The sequence below is a fragment of the Amphiprion ocellaris genome, chromosome 8 (assembly GCF_022539595.1).
Source record: "Amphiprion ocellaris isolate individual 3 ecotype Okinawa chromosome 8, ASM2253959v1, whole genome shotgun sequence".
NCBI classification, from domain to species: Eukaryota; Metazoa; Chordata; class Actinopteri; family Pomacentridae; genus Amphiprion; species Amphiprion ocellaris.
The window spans coordinates 8,984,553-9,008,756 of record NC_072773.1 but is presented as its reverse complement, the minus strand read 5'-3'; the positions used below and the strand labels follow the sequence as shown (position 1 = coordinate 9,008,756).

General features: G+C 36.8%; 1 protein-coding gene across 4 annotated transcripts in view; it reads right to left on the bottom strand.

Annotated features, from left to right (window-relative positions):
• The window catches only part of celsr3 (cadherin, EGF LAG seven-pass G-type receptor 3), a 216,416-nt gene that overhangs the window by 155,642 nt on the left and 36,570 nt on the right, over positions 1-24,204 (bottom strand). For all 4 annotated transcript variants that reach the window (XM_055013004.1, XM_055013000.1, XM_055013003.1 and 1 more), the window contains exons 2-3: positions 18,836-19,179; positions 14,009-14,297 (exon numbers count right to left, since the gene is read on the bottom strand). In XM_055013004.1, coding sequence (XP_054868979.1) covers positions 14,009-14,297; positions 18,836-19,179 — 633 coding nt within the window. The remainder of the gene's footprint in view (positions 1-14,008; positions 14,298-18,835; positions 19,180-24,204) is intronic.

The following is a 24,204-nucleotide window of genomic DNA, read 5'->3' as shown; positions in this document are numbered from 1 at the left end:
AACAGAGAATTAGCTATAGGGACCAAAACTGGGTTCTGTACCAGGCTGTAAACATGTCTATTTCTGCCGTAAAGTTGGGTATTTTAACATAGGGGTCTATGGGTCTTGAATCACTTTTGGAGGCAGCCTCAAGTGGCAGGTCGGAGGAACTGCAATCGCCTTTTCCCTGTTTTTTTTTCCTCCAGTTTCTGCCAGTGTCTCTATTTTTTGTTGTTCTTCTTGTTTTTTGGGGTCTTTTGTGTTGGCTTCATTGTGCTGGTTTCCACTTAATCTGAATTTTATTGTGCTCATTCTCTTTCCAGTTCAAGCCAATCCTGGAACCAGTAAGCATTTGACCTATGTATAGTTTCATCTCTGAGGGTTGACATGCTGTTGGCTTGTTGGAGGACTGTGCACAAGTACATCTTGAAAGCCTCTGTGCTTGTTAAATTCCCATAATTGTTCACTTTGTTTAGCTGGAAGCCAATGTGGAACCATAAAACAACCTCTAGTCATCATCTCCCCAACAATAAATCCTAGCCATGCTTCTGTTAGACTTTGGGAAAGTAGCACAAGTGGAAAGTCGTAGCAACACCACAAATTACTTCAATAAGCAGCTGACAAGATTTAGGTTGTGTTCAAAGGAGGAAAACCAGATTGTGTACATGCATAGGTAACAGCAGAAAGAGGCCGGAGGTGCCTCAGCTTGCACAATTTTTCCCTCACCTCTGTTCCTTTTTGTTCCTCGCTGCTCCCTGGCTTATCGTCCCAAAAACTAATTTAGCCTCCTCATTCCTTCCTCTCACACTGTTTAATGCATTTATCCCACTCAACTCAGCAAATCCTGTCCCCTGCAGTAGGTTTCCTTCATGTAACATGCACGTTTTCAAATTGACTCTATTATGTATTTAGATGTCTCTGTTTCCTCTGTTTTTTTTCTCTCTCCTCCTACACCATCTGTCCCAAAAACTCATCCAAAAAACTAAGCTTGCTCTGGCGGACACTTTACGCTCTATCTTACATACACGATAAGTGACTCTATTGAATGAGCTCTAGAATTAATGTCACCTTCTGCATCCATCTTATGCTGTTATCTCTCTCCCTCCCCCACTGTTCAGACAAATTTTTATTTTCCCCTACAAACCTTCTTTTCCAGTTTAACTCTCTTTTTTCCATTTCTACCTCTTCTCTTATTTCCAGTCTATCTTTTCAAATGTCTTCTTTCTCTTTAGAAGACATATCTTTACACCATGCCATTTTTCCGTTATGAAAAGTAATCTTAATTCCACCTTCGACCTCTCCCCAGTCTTTCCTCAAATATTGCCACCATCTTATCACTAAAAGGCTTGCCTCTGACACTCTTTTCCTTGGCATACTATGTCTTATCTGTCTTTAATTAATTGAGTTTTCATTTGTCTTTTTTCCCCCTCTCTGTGCTAACATTAAACTACTCCACTCTCTGCACAGTAAATGGTTATAGTCTTGTGACTGCGCTGTAATAAATTCTACAATAATTAACTGTGTAATTCTTGGTAAACACAGTGTACGATACATATCAACACTAAGGCTAATTCATTAATTCCTTCATTAGTTTTATTAAATGACTTGTGTTTGACTTTTCATAGTCAAGATCTTAATTTAAATGCATTAATCTAAAAGATTAAATAAATAAAACAGAAATATGTCCGCTTTTTAAGTCGCCCATTGGATTGGAAATTGGAAAATCTCGCTGCTTCTGCAAAAGAATTAATCCAAAACATCAAAGTTCTTGGCTTTACATGGGAGTTGCATGTTGCTAAATACATAATTAGCTTAGATTAGCTTAATAATAATCGCTCTGATTTCATAGCTTATTTCTGCCTCTGGGCACATATTCAATAGTTATATAAGTTATATCAACCTGGGGTCCGCATGGATATAACTTGTCATATTTTTTTTATTTACAAGTTGGATTTTTCAGTCCCTTTAGGTAGTTGTCACCCACATAGTTGCCATCACATATACCAAAGCTTATTTGATTCCAAGCAGGTTTGTGGTCTATAAATAGAAAAATTATTTGGGGTCCATGGGGACCCCAGCCAGACCCCAGCCGGACTGTGCATCTTTTATTTCTGTATGTTTGTGTTATGTTGCTCTTGTGATGACAGCTTCAGTTACATTATGTTTCATTTCAATTCAGGAGTTCTTACGCTAATATTGTAAGCAATACACGTTTGTAATCATCAATAGTAATTTCATTGTTTCTTTCATGTTTGTATCTATAGAGAGGATATTGAGAGGATATGGACAGGTACAGAAATGTGAAACAGATGAAATACTACTGGGGTAGAGCTGGACCCCAAGTGTACGGATGAAGTAGGTTTTGCCACATGTACTGATGAGGGTCAGTCAAAATGATCCATTGTGTGTGATCCAGTAAATAGGCATGTAAGTGAGCGTAACAGCCACTGCTCTGGATTCTGAAGATGTTCTGTGTGTTACAAGTTGCCAGCATGTTTTATTTTGAAAGTCAGACCCTGTTTGGTGCTTTTAGTAGACTACAACACGTATTGGTTGAAAAAAATCATGGTTTGACTTAAAACACTACCCCTATACACATGCGTTCAGAAGTTATTTGTGTTCAAGGGTTTTCTAATCATCAATTGGAATTTCAGCATGATTAGCTAACACAAGTATCATTAGAACACAGGAGTGATGGTTGCTGAAAATGGGCCTCTGTTCTCCTATGTAGATATTCCATTAAAAATCAGCTGTTTCCAGCTAGAATAGTCATTTACCACATTAACAATGTCTAGGCTGTATTTCTGATTAATTTAATGCAATCTTAATTTTTAAAAATGCTTTTCTGTTAAAAAATTAGGACATTTCTAAGTGACCCCAAACTTTTGAATGGTTGTGTGCATCATGGTTTAAAGTTTTCAGTGCCCACAATACATTTTTTGACTGTCATTTCTACTTCATAAGTGTTTTTTTTCTTCATTTGGATGTCACAGATAGCAGTAATGAGTGTGGACAGACCATGTGATACCCCAGAGCTCAGTTGACTATAGAGTAGAAGGCAATTTATTCCACAGTTATATTGTCAACACAGCATGGGCTTGTACAAATTCAGTCATTTGTTTCTAAATAGTAAAGAAAACAAAAACTATGACATGAGAATTTTTCTTCAATTTTTTATTTATATATATATATTTTTTTTTTGAGAGATGGGGATAGCGGGTTTTGTTTCATATGTGTGGTTTTAACAGGGACTGCAGAGTAGCTCGGTTGTTAGCACTTTTGCTTTGCAGCTAAAAGATCTCTGGTTTGTGTCCCGGCTTTCCCGGGATCTTTCTGCATGGAGTTTGCATGCTCTCCCCGTGCAGCGTGGGTTTTCTCTGGGTACTCCAGCTTCCTCCCACAGTTCAAAAACATGCTGAGGTTAACTGGTAACTCTAAATTGTCCATAGGTGTGAATGTGAGTGTGTTTGATTGTCTCTAAATGTAGTCCTGTGATAGACTAGTGACCTGTCCAGGTTGTCCCCTGCCTTCACCCTAAGTCAGCTGGGATAGACTCTAGCCCCCCCATGACCCTAATGAGGATTAAGCGGTGTATAGATAATGGATGGATGGATGATTTTAACAGTTATAACCTTGAAATGCATGCAGGCATTCAGCTATCAACAGCAGGACCTGTCACAGACATGTTTTTGTGACCAAGGAATGGAGGAATTTGCAATTTTATTTACATCACTCAGGGCTAACCTTTTTAAAAGTTTTTTATTCAGTAGCTATAGCGGAGCTCCTCTTCTTGAAACAATTTGCGTGCTAGTGTTACTAATATTCTGGTTAGCTGTATGCTGTGTGCGGCACAATCCTGAAAATTAAGTTACTGTACAACAAAACTGAATTTACATTTATGTTTTGAAGGGAACATACTTTCTCCCTGACAGGCAAGGCTGTTAGGTAGAAGGAAAGTCTTCAAGCTCTGTGTTAGGAGGCATAAATCAGGAACATGATGGTTCCAGTGTAAGTTTCATTCTCACTTGCTGTTTGGTTAAATTTAGGAAATTATCACAGTTTGCGCCTTCTAACATGGATTTTGCAGCTCTTTGAATGTGGAACTATTTCTTACTATGTCATATTGTTGCCATTTAGGTGAAAAATAAGTTTCTTGCATTGCAGCTGATTGAGAATGAAGTTAAGTCGTGCAGGAGCGTAGTAGGACGAAGTGTTCCTCTTGTCAAATTGATGCAAGTGTTACTTCAAATTAAAGTTTACTTATAATACTTGCAACTAAAATGAGTTGGTGCTATATGATTCAGTTCACGAAATTTCAAGTAAAAATCTGTAATTCACACGAAGAAACCAAATGAACGCACCAAGTTCAATGATTCCAAGTAATTCATGCTGTTTTCTTTATGTTCTCTGACCATAAATGTACAAAACATTGGGGATTTTTACTCCTTTTATGAGGCACACTGATGAAGTTATGTGAGGTAAACAGCAGAATTCAGTTGAAATTTACTGTAAAGCTCTAAAGAAAGATAATCCATGGATTAAAAAAAAGCATCCGGACTAAATTCTTCCTTGTGTTGCATCTACTCTCAAATGTATGTTGCCTTGGATAAAAGTGTCTGCTAAATGAAATTGTAGAATTGTAGCATGCGTATCAGGGACATGTCACTCATATTTTCTCAGAAACTCTCAAAGTCAGAACCAAAACACACACTCAATTTCTATGTATGTGTTACCTTTTCTTTCCCTCCCTGCAGGTCTTTGGTATTTATCTTTGACTTTGATTCATATCTTTTCTATAGCACCTCTATAATTTCCTGCTCGTCTAACCCCCCAAAAATTTAATCACCTCTTCTCCCGTGTTCATCACCTACCTCCTTCAGCTCATTCCCCAAACTAATTCACTCTGCACTTCATTCTCTCGCCTCTTAACCAAACTAATTCAGTCTCTGTGCAGTTCACTAAATGTCGTCGCTCTTCCCACTCCTCTCGGTTTCTAACTTTCAAACCCCCTGCTTCAAAGAGCTGACACTCACTTTAAGCATTGTTCTTCACGAGCTTCTCGTTGCTAATTTGCTCTTTGTCTGTGATCCATTTCCCCCAGCCTATCAGCTGGATTAAATTTCTCGGTGCAACACGGCGATCTGCTTTGTCGCATCTAAAACTAATCTCACCTTGGCCTACCGCATCTCTGTCTCTCAGTGTGAAGTACAAATCGTTTCACAACGAGCAGCAGATTTCATTTCTATCTGTCCTCTCTGCTCACCGCTCCCCTTTTTATCTCCTCGCAAACTAATTTAGTCTGCATCCATCCAGCCTCTGTCTGTCTCTCATCTCTCTGCAGCTCTCTCAGGCGAATCCTCCCTGTATTATATTTTACTATAATCTGCATAATGTGCATCTCTCTTTATCACGTCTAAGTCTGAATTACTTCTGAGTTTGTCAGAACAATCAGATATACTTTCTCTCTGTCTGCTGTTATCACCAGCTTTAGGATTCACTGTCCACAGGGAACTTTTCTTTACACCACTGAAGTCTTTTTCTTGTTTTGAGGGTTAATAAATGTTGCACATTCTTGTTAGCGCTGCAAGATTAGCATGTTTGTCAAAGAACTGAGCGCTCACGGTTAGGAATATTGAAAATTTTATGAATATGAGAGCAAAGCTTCAGTGGAGTTTAGCTTCACCAGCAGGAGGAGGGAATATGATTTCCTTGCTACATCTGATAAACTCTAAAGTGAGTCCCTTTGGAAAAACAGGCTTCTTTAATGCAAATAATTAGTTTAAACATTTCAATTAATTTATTTTTTTTACTTTTTTAGTTTAAGAGCACTGCTTTACTTTCTGAATCACAGAAATGCTCAATTTACCAGTCACAAACAAAAACAAAGGATTAATAATTTATAATTTCCAACTTTCTCAACTAATCACGTGACATGCTATTCCATCAGGAAACTTAAGTTGTGATAATTCACAAAAATGACATTCTACTACGTGTCATAGAAAAAAAATCACCAAAAATTGTGATTGCTCTAACCAAATTCTGTAAAATAAGTCATCTGTTAGCAGTATTTATAGTGATATCAATTTGCATGCTTCAGTATTTTGTGATTCTGTTTGTCCACATGCTTCAAAATTTCCATTTATGGTTCCCGTTTATTATTTGGACTTTAGAGCTGTCTTATTTCGTTTAGTTTGCCACAGTGAGTAGCAGGAACACCAATGAGAAACTGAATTAACCCTGACCTCAAACTGTGATTGTAAATGTAAAGCCTTTAATGCTTGGTTTTCAAAGGAGACATGTTGGGATGTCATAGCAAGAAACCTCAGGTGTAAATAACAAAATTGGTGAGCAGGCTTTAGGGTCCTTCTATAAAAGACTCATAGCTGCAGCAGGACCAATAATAAATTAGAAATTAGTCAGTTTTTGCTGCTATTCCTACTCAGAAATTCCACTGTGACATCCACAGTTCCTGCAGCGCTGGTCAGTCTAAAGTCCTCTAACGCAACATGAATACCTTAAATTGCTTTTCATGGTGAATTAAGCAAAAACTGATCTATTACTATGGACTGTAACACACTGGAGAGTTTGATTTAAACCCTGGACTAACACTGGGGAGTTGAACAGTGCATGACCCCAGTAGATGCATTTTTTCACACCATTGTCTTTGCAGTGTTAATCTTTCAACACAGCAGGATATAGCATCTAGAAATGCTGGTAAAAACCAGCTGTAAAAACCCTCCTTCAAAGCGTCGAACCAAATCATACCAGGGTTAAATGTGGAGAGGATTTAGCCTGAGGTTACATGCAATAAAACTTGCCATTGTCTTACTAGCAAAGGAGGTGAAGATCCAGTTTTACCTGGATGGAAACACCTTGTGCAACCCCCAAAGAAAGAGCCTGAATCAGATCTGTCAGAAGCTGCAAAAAACATTCCTCCCTTGGCGGAGAAAGAAAGTTTTCAGTCTGGGTCGAAACCCTGGGCTTAGCTCCCATCTGTGAGAGCGATCTATAGAGTTTCAGAAAGGAAAACCAATTCAAAGCCACAAAGAGCTCATAGAAGAGATGGATAAAGGCGGGTTGGATGGAAAAAAATATGGAAAACAATGAGGGATAGAGCGAACTTGGTTGGGAGACGTCGGGAGATTTCTGCGTGTTGCAGAATCAATTCGTCCCCGTTTATTCGTCGTCTTCCCTCTCTTCTTCCTACCACTAACCCTGGAGCATCAACGAGACACCGCAACATTGGACGCCTACGCAGGAAAAGCACAACAACTAGACCAGAACCCGTCTGATTTGCCTTTGCTCCATCTCCCACCTCTCATCCCCCACTTCTCTCTGACAGCTTTCCCCTTGCAGCCCTCCTCCCATGTTATTTCCAGTGAAGTCATCCACCTCCCTCATCTCTCATATTGCTGTCATAGCTATCTCCACTCATTACTTTCCCTCTATCTTTGTCTCTACCTTCTCTGTTCCATATTTCACTCATTTTTCTCATTCCTTTCATTTATTCTCTCATCCTTTTTGTCTCCTGTGAATCTGCTTTGCCATGTTTTATTTTAAGACCCCCATACATTCAAAGTGTTAGGAGATACATTGCATGCCGCACTATGCAAAATGAGTGGAACTAAATCTTTGTCAGAATCTACGTGACTATAATTATATAGTCACGTAGATTCTGACAAAGATTTAGATTCCAGGAGACTGGGAAAAAAAATGCCCCTCTCGAAACAAGAAAAAAAAACTTATTTCAAGGAACTTTTACCTTGAAATAAGTGAAAAAATCTTCCAATAGAACAAGTGAAAAATGGCTTGGTAAGATTTCTTGAAATAAGATATGATATTTAGAATATTAAGATCTTAAAATGGAAAACTTATTTTAAGCTGCATTTTACCAGGATTGCCAAGCTTAGGTGTCTTAAAATTTTTAAAAAAATTGCAGTTGCAGCGGCAGGTGTCTGTCATTGACAATCATCATCAGCTGGTGCAGGAGCAGGTGGAGATTTACCAGTCAAGCTCCACTCTAACCAGCAACCATATAACCAGACGCCATTCACCTCTCAGCGCCGGATTGTGACACAGCCAGTACTGAGTTCTGAATGTTACTCCAGCCACAGTTCAGTGTTCTCGTTCACCTGGTAACTCTGTTTGTCCTCCTTTGTTTCAGTCCCGGTTCCACCTGCTCCTGCTTCGATTCATCCTGGTTTCTTCATCACCTCCAGTATCCTGTTCTGTTCAGCGTTCTGGAAATGCTCACCTGTGCCGTTTCCCTCCAACCTGGCGTCCATTCACACTCACCTGTCGCTGCAACTCGCCATTCATCGTCCAGACTCAAACCTATCCGCCTAGATCCACCTGCCGCTTAATCATGAGCCCAATCCGAGCATCTTGTTTAGTATTCATGAGTTTTTGTCCTAGAAATCTGAATCTAGCTTAGTTTATTAGAGTAGCTGTTCTTGAATTTAGAATCGAGTCTTGTAATCATCTTGTGTCCTAAATCAAGTTTTGTATTCTTGAGTTTCTGATTTTGAACCTAGTATCTAGTTGTATTTGTGAATTGTAGATTATGAATCTGGTTTTGTTCCTAGAGTTAGTTTTATGTTAGAAACGCTCTTAGTAGTAGTCTTGGTTATTTTTGGCTATCATTCAGGCTTCCTAGTTGTAGCTTCGCCTTAAGTTGAGCCTTTTTGTATTTTTGTTCTTTATACTACTGAAGCTTTCTTGCCTGGGTGTTACCCAACGTGAGTTAATGTATTTGAGTTTTTGTATTTAGTCCTCCCCGCCTCTAGTCGCCAGGAGATTATCAGAAAGCTTACGTTTATTTCCGGTTTATAGTATCTCTTGTAAAAGATCCTAGTTTACGTCTTGTAACTCTTTTTTGAGATTCTGTAAATAAAACTTCCTTTTTGCATTTAAAATCTGCCTGTCCATTTCCTGCGCCTGAGCCTCCTGGACAATCATAACAGCAATCAGTGACAGGGAAATCACCATACAGGGTACATAACATTATTAGCCATGTCATCCCCATGTACTTCCACTGCTATGCTGATGACTGACAGTTATACATCTCATTTACCCCAGGTAATCAGGACAATCTACTCTCTCTGCAATACTACCGCAATAAAGGACTGGATGGCTTCTAACTTCTTACAACTGGACACAGATAAAGCTGAAGTCTTGAGTAGTGGTCCCCAACCACATTTCCCACAATATCACCTCACACATTGGACCACTATCAACCAATATAATACCTGCAACATGTATCTGGCAGTAATTTTTGATCTCAGTTTTAACCAGCACTTCAAGACTCCAAAGAAACCTACAACTTACTGCAAAGATCAAATCAATTCTTCCCAGAAACATCACTGAGCAGACTATACATACCCTCATTCTCTCTTGTCTGGACTATCAACAATCATAATCCTATTCATTATAGAATTCAGTTTAAGATTCTGTTTACTTTTAAAACACTGAACAGTGTGGCTCCATTCCACATTTCGGACCTTTAAACATCATATTGATGAGATCTAAGAATCAGGTACTGTTAAAAGTCTCATGCTTCAGGTTATAAACTAAGGGGGACTGTGCTTTTACTGTTTTAGTCCCGATGCTCTATAACAAGTTCCCCTTGACTTTCAGAACAGCTCGGTTAGTTTCATTTTTATAACACTTTATTCTTTCTCCGATTATCTTTCATTGGTCTTTTTAAGGTTTGCACAGTCTTTACTAAGGCTGTACTGTCTTTTAAAAAATGTTTTACTGTTTTGTTCTGCAATGTTCTGTAAAGCACATAGTAACTCCAGTTTTGAATAGAATAGAATAGAATTTAATGCCATTTGCACAGGTACATCACAGTGCAAGTACATTGGAATTTTTGTACGTGACTCCAAGTCAAAATAAAAACAATTTAGCAACAATTAAAAAGAAATAAGAACCCTGAAATAACTCACACCAAAGTTTAAATAAATGAAAGTTAAATACAGATATTAGTATAAATAGATTTTAAAAAAAAACCCGACAATCAATTAAATATTTATTGCACATCGTGAGAGTATTGCACATTTGTCCGTTATAACTTGACTTGGAGAGCTCACCAGTCAAGTAACTAGCATGGATCACTCAGGCTCTGTCAGGATATTAATGGTAAATCTGCCATTAGTGAAAGTGTGTCACATTGAGATCTAAGATCACTGTTTTGGATTCATGAGCAAATATATTTCCAAGTTTTTCTTTAATTTCTCACCCTAACTCCAGTGATCTGTAGGGAATCCTTTATTATCAATGACTTTCTTCCTCCTTGTGATTTTACAACCTCTTCTCCTACATATTTTCTCTCTATTTGTCATACTTCTCTCTATTTCCTAAACTTTCCCGACTCGCTCTTTTACTTTCCAATCACACTCTACTTTCTATCTCCCTCCCACTCACTCTCTGCTTTTTTTCTACCACCATTTCTCCACTGCTCATTTCCTCCTTCTCTCTCTTTCCATCTGTCTCAGGAGTTTAGAAAACACTCTGTCTCTCTCATGAAAGAATAAAGTCTTCACTCCCCCAGCTCGCTTTTGATTCGAAATAAAAGGCAACGTGGAAATATCCCCCAGACAGATGCACGAATGCTGACATTCACGACATCTCTGCTCTCCTTCATTGACTCAATAACTGGAGCGATGCTGTGGTGTGGAGGGATGAAATAAAAAGGGCAGACCGTCTGAAATGAGTCTGGTGTATTGGGTAAAGTTGAGTAAGAAAGGGAACAAATTAAAAAAGAGTGGGGGGTTTTGGTGGCGGCGGTGGAGGTGGTTGTTTTGTGTGGATGCATGTGTGTGTGTGTGTGTGTGAAAGACTCAGTAACCAGCAGAATGGAGGAAGAGGAAGCTGTCAAAGGTGGCAGGATGTGTGTTTTCATGTTGTTTGGTTCGACACGATAGAAGAGTGAAAGTGAGAGCGGATCAAACGAGAAGTCAACATGGGATATCAACAAAGAAGCACTGACAGTCAGTTTCAGTTTACCGGGGTAGAGTTAAAGACTACATTACGACACAAATGAAAAACAGAAAAATGCACATGCAGCACCGTCTTTCTTTTCCTTTCAAATGCTTACCAAACACAAACATACCAATAACCAATCTAGTCTATCATTACAAATACCTGAATCATAAACATCCACTTTTAACCCTCTGAACTCCAAGGAGTTTCTGGGTGTTTTATTCTCCTGCACCTCTATGGAAACACCACAACCATGACTAGAAGTAGAGAGATGTCAACCATATCTTCTGTGTAGTGTAACGCACCTATAATGCCATAATTCACCAAAAAAAAATGGAAAAAATTGACTTAAGTGATTATTAATTTGACCAAAAATGAAAATTTGGGACTAAACATTTTTCCAAGAGTCCACAGGTTTTACTAGTACTGGAAAAATGACATATAGATAGACTGACTACTTTCATTTTTCATTTGTTTCCATACTTGTCTCCTATCTGCTCTGCGTAAACACTGCCTGCAGTTCAGCCAAAAAGTCCCTGAATCTTTGCCATGTGACTCCTGGTTGCGGTTGAGTCACCAATAGCTTCACGGTTGCAGAGATGAGTGCAATCGTTTTGTTTTTTTACAGTATCTGGTTACTGCAAATGCTTTATTTTCTGCAAATGTTTAAATGAGACAAGCAGAATCAAGTGATTTTGATGAAAAATCACATTTTTAAGCTTAGGTTTGGATAAAAAACAATGATTCTTTCTGTTTTCACACTTTCTAGTTCAGATAAAAGGTGTAATTTTGTGATTTTTATTACTTCGCCAAGGAATGGCGGAATTATGTGATAATTGGCATACATTTGTCTGTGAATCTGTCTGTCCGTGTGAAACAGTACTCAAAAACGGACTAACGGATTTGGATGAAATTTTCAGGGAAAGTCAGAAGTGACACAAGGACCAAGTGATTAGATTTTGGCAGTGATGCCGCTTATAGTCTAGATCCACGGCCTTGTTAAGGATTTCCCATTACAAGATATAGGTGCCGGCACAGCGCCGCTGTAACCATGACGTGAACACTGTGCCATTTACCTACTGACGATCACATGATTGCGATCCTACTACAAACTGACCATGATTTATCCGTTGGAAATCATACAAGGAACAATTGATTAAACTGTGGGATGTTTCTGAGTCCCATCAATTCCTGCCATCCTCTGAAAATTTTTAGGTCACGCAATGTAGCAAACCCCAGCCAGACAATGGTGAAGTTCCTGATGTTTCACAAAGCCTTTATTTACATTCAGCCTTATTTTGATTATTTTGAACACAAATTCACCTTTCTGTCCTTCACTCCTTTCTTCAGGAAATACCGTAAGAGCTTGTCCTCATTCCAGCTAGGTGCTTCTAAGTTTATATACATCCTTTGCTAAACAGCAACAGCATGTTTTCTTTCATGTTTACATGAATTTTCGGACTTTTCGGCAGCGTCTTCGTCATGTCAAGAAGCCGCTTCTTAGATAAACACTTCCTGTGCAGCTGGAATGGTTAAAAAATAAAAGCCCATAGCATTAAAAATACGCCTTCAAAATAAAAGGCTGGAGGGAACGTTATTTTAACACTAGCAAAACAAAGGCTTGCCAAAATTGATGAACTGATCAACAGACCTTTAAAAGAGTAATTAACAATTCTGTATAAATACATAACTTGCACATGCAAAACACATGCCTGTGCTCAGCACAAAGTCATTTTTCATTAAAGATTTCATCAGTCGGAAATGATACGTCAACTGAGCAGCCTTGGTGGAGTACTGCACTCTCTAAGTGCTTTTCTTGTTAAAGATAATGCAATTTTCAAACCTCCCAGCAAGTTTGGGGTTTTACGGGGTTAAAAAATAACAGCTCTCTGGGATGAGTAAAATTGACAGAAAAATTCAGATTGAAACACATGACATGATACAATTGGGGGTGTAAAATTGAATAACTAAATTGATAAATATTCTAAAACTATGTATATTTTTGGCTTTTTGGCTTCCACTTTTCCTTTGATTCCATCCAATGCACTCACTGTAAATAAAGCTGGATTACAGAACTTAGAAATTTGTATATAACTGAAATGTTTGTATTGATTTAACTTGACACATACTGCATCTGTGTTTAATAATTAAAGATAGTATTGATCTCACTTTCAAGTAGCTTTAAAGGCTCCTGTTTAAACCCTGTGATAGTGTAGGGCCACATTACATTTTAACCTGCACAACAGCTCCAAAGTGCCTGAAGGTTTTACACCAAAAATGTAAATGTTGGCACATCAAAGTGCTGCTTAATTAAAACAGATGCACAGCTCCAGGTTCTCAAATGGCCACTTGAGGCTGCCTCCAAAACCAGTCAGTCTCCATAGACTTCCATGTTAAAAGGTCTAAATTTATAGCAGAAATAAACATCTTTACAGCCTGGTTTTGGTCTCTATAGTAAATTTCCACCTTTATGACAACTGCACTGAAATCTGCATGCAACTGACACGTTCGCATCGATTTAACTTGACACATTTTGCATCTGTGTTTAATAATTTAAGATAGCATTGACCACACTTTTAAGCAGATTTAAATGATCCTGTTTAAGCTTTGTGATACCATAAGACCACTTTAGCGCTGACATTTTAACCTGCACAATAGCTCCCAAGTGCCTGAAGGTTGTCACATCAAAAGTGGTGCTTAATTAAAGCAGGTGCACTGAAAAGGTCAATGTTAAAGTCTGGAGACAGCAAATGCAAGGCAAGTATAGAGTGAGCCAACTAGAAAGATCAAGATAGAGGACACATCTAGCTACATGAGGGTTATTTCTATTAGTTTTAGCCTGAAATATGGCTCTTCAACCTCATGATCCATCCAACAGATTGGTGAATTCAGTAAGATTTATTCTCCACTTGTGTTTACTGCTATCTTTACCACTTCTTAGACACACACATCCATATGAACCCAACAAAATCAGCTGAACTGGTGAGATTTTATGCCAGCTCATCCTTACCAAAGCCACACAAACACCTCTCTCCTCCCCACTCACCAGTGTAGTCTTCCCGGCAGATGCAGGTGTATCCTCCCTCTCTGCGGGCACAGACTCCTCCGTTCAGGCAGGGGTTGGAGTAGCACAGGTTGATCTCTGTCTCGCAGTAATCGCCCGTGAAGCCCACAGGGCAGCGGCAACGAAGGCCGGCGATGGGGTGGATGGGCCGGAACAAGATGGAGGGCGAGGAGATGAAGGGGGCTGAGCTGTTGAAGCGCAGCACCGAGATGCACTTCATGTAGTTCTGGCAGGGCTCCCGCAAGCACACGTTGTCGTCGAACGGCAGAACCTGGTGTGACAGGAGGGGAAAGATGAAACGTGCAGCTCGTCGTGAAGAATTTTCCCCAGTCGGATCAGCTTCTGTGGCGCTAAGTGTCTTTGTTCAGCATATTTTCTCACAGACGATCTCTTTCATTATCCTCTCACTATAGCAGAAACTTCATAGCTTTGATGTGTCAGAGCAGTAAAAGCACTACTAACATTTTTAATTCCTCTTTTCTGTTTAGTAGTTCCAGTAAGCCATGCCATAAAAGCAGCAACACATTAGGCTATACTCCATTATGAGTCTATTCCAACCATAAAATTACCACTTTAGTATTATCAGCAACATGTACTTAACCTTAAGTATAATAATAATAAGTAATAGTAAGTATAATAATAATAAGTATAATAATATAATATAATATATAATAATAATAATAAGTATAATAAATAAACCTTCTGATGATTTGACACCTGTCAAATAATCAGAATGAGGAATAATTTATTGATCCACTAGGGGAAATTGCTTATGTTAGAGATGCTCCTATTCAAAGTCTAAAGATAAACATACGTAGAAAAGTACACTACTGTTCAAAAGTTTGGTGTCATCCAGACAATTTCATGTCTTCCATGAAAACTCACACTTTTATTCACATGCTAACATAATTGCACAAGAGTTTTCTAATCATCAATTAGCCTTTCAGCACCATTAGCTAACACAATGTACCATTAGAATACAGGAATAATGGTTGCTGGAAATGTTCCTCTGTACCCCTATGTAGATATTCCTTTAAAAATCAGCCATTTCCAGCTAGAGTAGTCATTTACCACATTAACAATATCTGGACTGTATTTCTGATTGATTTAATGTTATCTTCATTGACAAAAAATATATGGACATTTCTAAGTGACCGCAAACTTTTGAACGGTAGTGTATGTCTTAAAAATATGAACATAAGTAATAAAAAAAAGTAAGCATAAAATCTGATAATGTACACTGTACTAGAAAAACTACATTTAATTTAATTTATTTACCATTTCTATTTAGAATTATAATAATTTCTTATCACAAATTACAATATCAATGTATATGATGCTGTGTTTATTAAAATTTTAACTGGTCAAGTATAAGTAGCTTTAAATATTTCATATACCTTTAGGAAGTTTGATGTAAAAATAAAAAAGCATTTTGAGACCATTTGTAAAGTCTTTTCCCTTTTTTTTGTTAAACTGGCAAGTTTATCAAGTTTGACCAGCAAGTTCAGCAACCTATTTCACTTATAATGTGTGTATATTTTCACATCTTTAAAGGGAAATTCTACGAAATTAGGGACAATGAAGGAAACCAAGGGGGGTAAAAAAAACAGTAAAAAAAAAAAAAAAAAAAAAAAAAAAAGCAGTTGCAGTTCCTTGAAGGGCCACTTGAGGCTGCCTTTAGAAATGAATCAGTCGCCATTGACCTCCATGTTACAATGACCAATTTTACAGCAGAAAAAAACAATTACACCTTGATACATAAACAGTTTTGTTCTCTATGGCCAATTTACTCATTTATTCACACATTTAATTTATATTAAGGCTCAAAATTATGCATAATTAAGGGTGATGTTACTTTGAATAACTGGTGGGTGCCGTTATAGGACAGTCCAGAAAAAAGATGCCTGCATGGCTCGACTACCATTTACACACACTCCACATCTTTGCTCATTTTTGAATTATTCTGGAGTTAGGAGGAGTCAGGCAGTGCTGAGATATTGACAATCAAAGTCACCAAAGCTTCGGCTTGAAATCTACATCTATAAATACAGTCTATTGTTCAGCTGCATCTACATTAACATGGCACAAGCCTTCTAGCAGCCAGCAGGATCATTTTTGCATCATAGTTACATGGTACCGTGCTAATGCTAAAACCTCATCATGCTTATATAACCATGCTGTAGTAATACATTTGCAGACAATCAGATATAGAAAGAGGATAAGATGTAGCCTCACAAAACCAAATCTCTATTACTAACGATACACCTCGATTCCAATCCAAAATCTGTGTCGACATCGTCCACTTACTGTCAAATCATCATAATCCAGATGAGACTAAAGCTTTAGGATGACAAAAAATACTGACTGGCCTCCAAATATTGCTGTCTCACACAGATAAGAGTTTATCAGCCCTGGGTCTTGTCTCTCAGGTTCTGTATAGAGGAGCAGCCATCACTTTGATTTGAGTGGGATTTGTTATTAGTTAATATATTATAAAACAACACCAGATTCACTAGATTTCCAATACTGCTGGCCATGTAAAAAGTAGGTCTGAATAAAGGGTGTCAAAGACAAAGTCCTTGATTATTAGATTTTATTATTGAATTAGCTTGCTCACAGTACAGAGTCATTGTCCAGATATCCATCTTTATTCACTGGTCTGAAAACATTACGCTGCTTTGCGTTGTAAAACCAACCCTCCAGAAATGATGATTTACTGCTGTTGTTTGCTGTTTGGGTCATTGGTTCAGATTTATTATTATTATTGATTTATTTATTTATGTCTTTTCTTGTCAGTAAGAGAGTATAGATTCAGTTTGCATGTGTTTGTGTGACAGCTCCTGCGTATATACACACAGCATTCACACCGCTGTGCACTTTTTCACCCCGTCATAAATCTTTTCACCTCCTGGTTTCAGCTGTCCTCTCCTATCGAAGCACCTCTCTGCACGTGTGTTTGTCGAGATGCTCGGGGATTGTTAAAACGTATGTAAGTGATGTGCATGCTGTATCCAGGTGTGATTTCATGCATGAGAATGTACAGCGATCATATCTGTGTATCGTTGCATGAAGCCATATGGCTGCTCATCTGTATTGTATTATTATCAGTTCACATGCAATGTGCTCAGATGACCGTCTTGAAGCACAAGTCTCCACATTGTTTGAGCTAAATGCATTCACAAAAAAATCTCTAGTGTTAAAGGTTCACTATTAACAGCACATTTTGCAACTGAAAAGTAATTATTGGAAAGTCAGATTATCAAAAATACAAGAATAAAATAAAGCTGCTAGTATTCATAGTTTTGTTTCTTTGCAACTAAAGGTTTGTTTAAATCACTATTGTTTGCACTGAGGCAAAAACTAAACTAAAATCTGACTATCAAATCAAGTTAGTGATTTTTTAACTAAAAAATAGAACTTTTATTTTTAAATGCAATTTGTATGCTTGTCAACATTTGTCTGCTTTTCTCTTTAAGGTGTAAAGAATTGACTTTGTCAAGTTGATTTTAAAAAATTGTAATAATTTTTTGAAGAATTTAGTATTATTTTACAGATCTTCTCTTTTTTTTGGTATTTTACAAATTTTAAATTGATTTACATGTTAACTAAAAGAAATCAGACAGAACTGTAAATAATGCCCACATGAAAAAATCTGTATTTTTACAAATGATAATTCTTTAACGTTCGAACATGAAATTCACTGTATTTAAAACAAAAAAATATTGTTATATTGACATTCATCTGGAAAAAAATGTATATTAAGGATTGTAAAGTGGAAATTAATTTTGTTCAACTGTTATTTTACAGGTTTTTTGCCTTTTATGTTAATAAATATTTTTTAAAAAATCTGACAAAAAAGGAAATTATTTACGTTAACCAAAAGAAAACAGTCCAAAACTAATTTTAATTAATTCATTCTTTTAATTTTTGTTGGCTTGATGGTGACATTACTTTGTTATACTGTGTTTAACCCTGTAAAACCCAAACATCAAAAAGAGCAAAAATAACACACAAACACACACACACACACACACACACACACACACACACACATACACACACACACACACACACACGCACATATATATACACACACACACACATACACACAAAATCTGTAAAACCCAAACACAGAAACAAATACAAAAATAATGTATATTTATTTTAACATATATTTATTTAGATACAAATAATAAAAACTAATCATAAAAACTAATAAAACTGATGTATTATTGCAAAACTGGGTTTTATAGGGTTAAATCAGCAAAAATATTGTTATTTTCCAGATATATGCCATTAATCAAATGAAAAGTTAAGCATTCATATGTATTATATTAATATCACATTAAGGATTGAAAAAATGGAAAGTATTTTTTCAACTATCATTTTACAGATTTTCCCTGTTTTGTTAAGCTACAGATAATATATAGCAAAATCACAGAAACTGTTTCTACAATATTGCTAATATTTTTACTGCACACTACCAGTCAAAAGTTTGGACACACCTTCTCGGTCAATGTTTTTTATTTAAGATTAATACTGCATATTAACACTTTTTTGTTTACAACATAATTCCATAAGTATTCTTTGATAAGTTTGCTGTCTTCAGGATTAATCTATAATGTAAAAAATAATACAAATAAATAAAAAGCATTGAATGAGAAGGTGTGTCCAAACTTTTGACTGGTATTGTATATTTCATAAATCCTTCTACCAGAATTCAGTTTTTTTACAGTGTAGTTACACCAAAATGAAGCACTTAAAAGACTGATTTCTACATGGGTGAGTGTGTTTTGTACGTGGACTGACCTCCATCTGCGTCAGTGACGTCAGCCTCGGCCTGTTCAGGTAGAGCTGCTCCTCCAGAGCCTCGGAGGGGAAGAAGTGTCCGCCTGGCAGCACAGCCGAGAAGCTGACGTTCAGGATCCCTCCCGGTGCCGCGTCCAGGTCCGGCTGGATGTTAAAGATGAAGACGTCCTCGACGGGCACTGACAGCACTGCCGACACGCCTTCCAGGAAGTTACCCAGCAGCGGCGACAGGAAGTGCTCCTGGGACATGTTCTGGAGGCGGACGGTGACGCTGCTGCCCAGCATGTCCTCGGTGATGATGAGGACGCGGAGAACACACTGGGCTGAGATACTGTGGACGCCGTCTGAGGGTTTAAAGAAGAGAGCGGAGGAGAAAATAGGTAAATTAACTGGTTAGCAAATAAAATGAAGCGTCAGGAGATCGAGAAAGCGATAAAAAAACAAGAGTCAGAACGGGTAAAGCAAAAAGTGAGGAAGGTGAAGAAGGACAGTGATAAACAGAAAACAGTAGAGACAGCAACATAAAGGGACAAAGATAAATGAATAGAAGCCAGAGAATAAAGGTGAGAAGGTCATCATCATGTCAGGGGATATGCAGTTTATATGCAGCAGTGTAGCTTTCTACTTGTTATAACACATTGTACACATACATGAAAATATAAGTGAGGAATAAATACCAAAAAAAAAAATACCCAAAATCTCTTTCAAAACAGCTTTGTGTTTGACAAAGAACATGACGTTACATTTGATGCTGCCTTTAAATTCCTTATTTTGTCACTGAAGTGAACAAACTCATGCTGCAGGCAGTTAAAAGTCAAAACGCCTCCTGGGAACAGCAAAAAAGAAATTAAAAAATCACACAACCAGCAGTTGCTTAAACCTGCTTTCAAACAAAATAACAGTCAAAGACGACGCACCATAATTCAGTGTGCTATCTAAATTCATCAAGAGAGGAAGAGGAGCTTATAGGGGACTGAAAGTGGCAAAAGTTTAAATACTGTAATTGGAGCTAAATTTGTAGTGACCAGACTGAAATTTTCACAGAAGTTATGTCAGAATTTATGCAATGGAGATCAAGTTTCTAGTTTTAGTAAAATATCTTCTTAGAACTAGTTTTGTTGGATTTAGTTTAGTCTTAGTGCAACAAAAGCTGTGTTTATAATGAGTAACAGTGGAATATTTCAACTTTAATGTGAGTGATTGTAATAATTTTAACATAAAATCCAAAAAATGAGTCTATAATAAGTCATCTCAACTTAAAAAAAAAAAAGATTAAAATCATAGATTTATGAAGGAAATATATATAAAACTATCGAGAGGCACATTTTTAAATCCAAAATCAGATAAAACGGCATTAAATGATCAAAACCTTCACAAAAAAACACACACAGGACTAACTTAGAGCACCAAAACCAACAAAACTAGCAAATGTATATATTGGCATAACAAACCCAATCAGTTAAATATAATCTGTTTACACCAAACAGACAGTTGTTTAAAAGCTAACACAACAGTTGGCTCAGCTTGCCGTGTCAAATTTTCTCATGCAAGACTTTAATGTCGCCTTAAATATTTAATCAAAATCAGTTATTCTCCACAGCTTCACCAACTATGCAACAAAATTAAAACATTTGTTATGCTTTAGCTGCCAGGAGCAAAAAACACGATGACAGTGAACATTATGCCCTACCAGTTTGCAGACCGTTCAATATCAGTGTTTTTTTTTCTTTTTATTGTTTTTTACTGAGACACACTTCATTCCTTTGCGGACAGAATGAGGATGACGAATGGATTTTAGCCATGCAAGTGCTTCTCCTGAATGCATGTGTGATTTAACTGAGTTATATCTGTCATAAAAGCAGCTGCATGCATGTTTTTATGCAGATTTCGTCATTTCAACATCATTTTGTATTTTTCCCCTACGAGAAGCCTGCTGACTTTGGTGAACTTCGGATTTTTCATGTTGTGCCAAAATCAGGGCAAAAACAACATAGCAAATGTTAAAATGCAGAACTAAGATGGTTCACATGGTCAACATCAGCATGCTAGCATTGTCATTGTTAGCATCCTAGCATGCTAACATGAGCGTTTAGCTGCCTAAAGCCTCACAGGGGAATGTGCATGACTGTGGACTCTGTGTTTAGTCATCATGTGTCATCAGGCTGAAAATAGAAGAAAATCCACTATAACCCCTCAGTATCTGTGTTCATCAGAAATCCACTTCACAATCACTCCCAAGCTGATGCAATTCTTTAATCATATGTTACAGTAAGAAAGACCAAACAGATCCTCTTAAATCTACATTGGTTTCGTGAGCCAGGAAGTTGTTTTCCAGCCTCATGGATGAGACTGAACAAGAGAGAAACATCATCTCTTCAGACTGGTCACAAATCCAATGTGCCACAGCTGCCGTTTCCTCTCAGAAGCCCACAGAATGAGTTCATATGGATCACAGCAGGTCACAACCCCCCACAAATATGACAACTTCCACTCCATCCACGGACAAGAAATAGGTTTCATTTACTCTGGATATAAACACAGCACAGTAAAGCAATCTGGATCCATAAGCTGGATAATAAAGCCATAAAAGAATGTACACAACTGCAGTGTGAGGTGGCACCGCTGGGATGAAACAGAAGATACAAAGAGAATAAAAGTGGGGGAAAAAAGCAACACATGAGTGGACCTGATATATAATAAATAATAAGGCAAGAATTACACGAAGAAAGAAAGAACAGAGCATGACAGTCATGGATGGAGGGTGAGGGGTGAAAGAAAGGGACATAGAGGCAACAGTGTGAAGGAGGTTTATTAAAAACTGCAAAGAGACAACTGTGAAGCCAGAGAAGAGAGTAATTAATAATGAAGGAACCAACAAAACAAGACATTTAGGTTTTACTGCAAGTAACATAGTGACTGCTCATGTTAGATTCCTGTTTCTAGCTAAAATGATTCCTTGAATGTAAAATTAAAGTGTTGCAATAAGAAAAATACATGGAAAGGAAGAGGATAAGAAAGAAAGAAAAAGCAAAAACAAACAAAAAAAACCCCAGTAAGACAGAGTATTAATTTACCAGTGAACCAAAAGGAAAAAAAGGCCAAAACTATAAAGAATGTCCACAATGAAAAATCAGTGGTTGACCGTACAATTACAAATTTTTTACTACATTTACATGAGCAAAAACTAATGTTATTTTACAGATATTTGCCATTAATTGAAAGAAAAAATAGGTATATTAAGGAATGAAAAATAAATAAATTCATTACTGTTATTTTTTTTTCAACTATTATTTTACAGATTTTCCCTGTTTTGTTAGATTCTAGATAATATGCAGTAAAATCACAGGGGAAAAAGTATTAATTTTCATATTACTCAAAAGAAAACAAACCAAAACTTTAAATAACTGACCACATGGAAAATCTTTATTTTTATAAATGCTAATTTGCTCGTTTACAGTGTTTGACTATAGAATTAAACTATTATTACTGTTTTTAAATCAGCAAAAAAAAATGAAAACAAACAGATGTTTGCCAGTAACCAAAAGAAAAATTGTGTATATTGTGTGTGTGTCTTAAATCATTTTTTACTGTTATTTTTGCCCACTTTTTAAAATGACAGAATGATTTTTTTAATGTTAAATGAAAGACTGTTAACAATGTTCCCATGAAAAAAAAAATTTGACAGTAAAATTACACTGTTTCCACTGTATTGAAATTATCCAGAAATATTGTTACTTTACAAATATCTGCCAATAATAGAAAAAAAAGTACATTGAGGATTGAAAAGTGGTAAATATGTTTTATTAAATACTGTTACTTCACAGATTTTCCCTGCTTTGTTGAATTACAGATAAAATCTCATAAAATCACAAGACAAAAAGTATTAATTTACATGGTAATTGAAAGAAAACAAGCCAAAACTGTCAACAGCGTCCACATGAAAAAATAATTTTTTTAAACAATTACATTATTTTTACTGTATTTAAATCAGGAAAAATGTTATTTTACAAATGTCTGCCAATAATTAAAAAAAATCTATATTCAGAGCTGAAAAATGGTAGATAATTTTTTCAACTGTTATTTTGCAGATTTTCCCTGTTTCGTTAAATCACAGATAATATCTAATAAATTCAGAAATAAATAGGAGAGAAGAATTATTAAGTTACATATTAAGTGGAAGAAAACATGACAAAATTGTTGGCAATGACAAACAATGTTTGACTGGAAAATCACAGTATTTCGCTGTATTTAAATCAGCCAAAAATATTGTTATTTTACAAATATTTGCAAATAACTGAGGGGAAAAAGTATAAAAATGCTACATAATTTTTCAACTGTTACTTTACATACTTTTTCCAGTAAAGTAACAGCTGAAAAATTTTAGATAATATCTAGTAAAATCACAGGAAAGAAAGTGTTAATTTAGATTTTAATTGGAACAAAGCAAAACCAAACTGTAAATAATGTCCACATTTTTAATCTTTTTACATATGGTAATTATTATTATTATTACTATTATTTTATAATATCCGACCTTAAAGTTACACAAGTAAGACAAAAAACATATTGCTATTGAGGTGTTACTTTAAATCACATATTGACTGTTGATATTGATTGGTAAATTCATTTCTGTTGCTTATGCAGTGATAAAAATGAATCCCTTTATTTAAAATTTAAGTGTTGCAAGAAGAAAAGGAAGAAGGAAAAGACACAGAAAGGAAGGAAGGGAGACCCGAGAGTGTCAGAATATATCATAAAAACAGGAAGATGCTGACAGAAATCAAGAAACTGAATAAATGAAGGAGGATATGGAGGGAGGCTGAGAGGGAAGACGAGGTATGGAGGCTGGGGGTTGGGTTTGGTGGCAGCTGGTTTGATTACGGGATTATGAGGAGCTTCACTCCCCACTGACCTCCAACATACATACACACGTGTACACACACACACACACACACACACACACACACACACACACACACACACACACACACACACACACACACACACACACACACACACACACACACACACACACACACACAGAGTCAAATCCAGAACCCATCGTAATAAATGAACAGCCAGAGGGAGGACTGACATTATGAAGGGGGCAGAGAAGGAAACCACAAAATCTTTAGGGAACATTCTAATGAAAAATATTGAGAATACACTGTGTTTATATCTATGAATAAGCATATATCTATGAATAAGCATCTCTCTCTCTCTCTCTCTCTCTATATATATATATATACACACACACACACACACACACACACACACACACACATTACATATACAACATTACATATAGACAGTAGACAACAGACAGTAGACTTGATGCATTAGGTTGCATTAAGTAATTAAATGTCGCC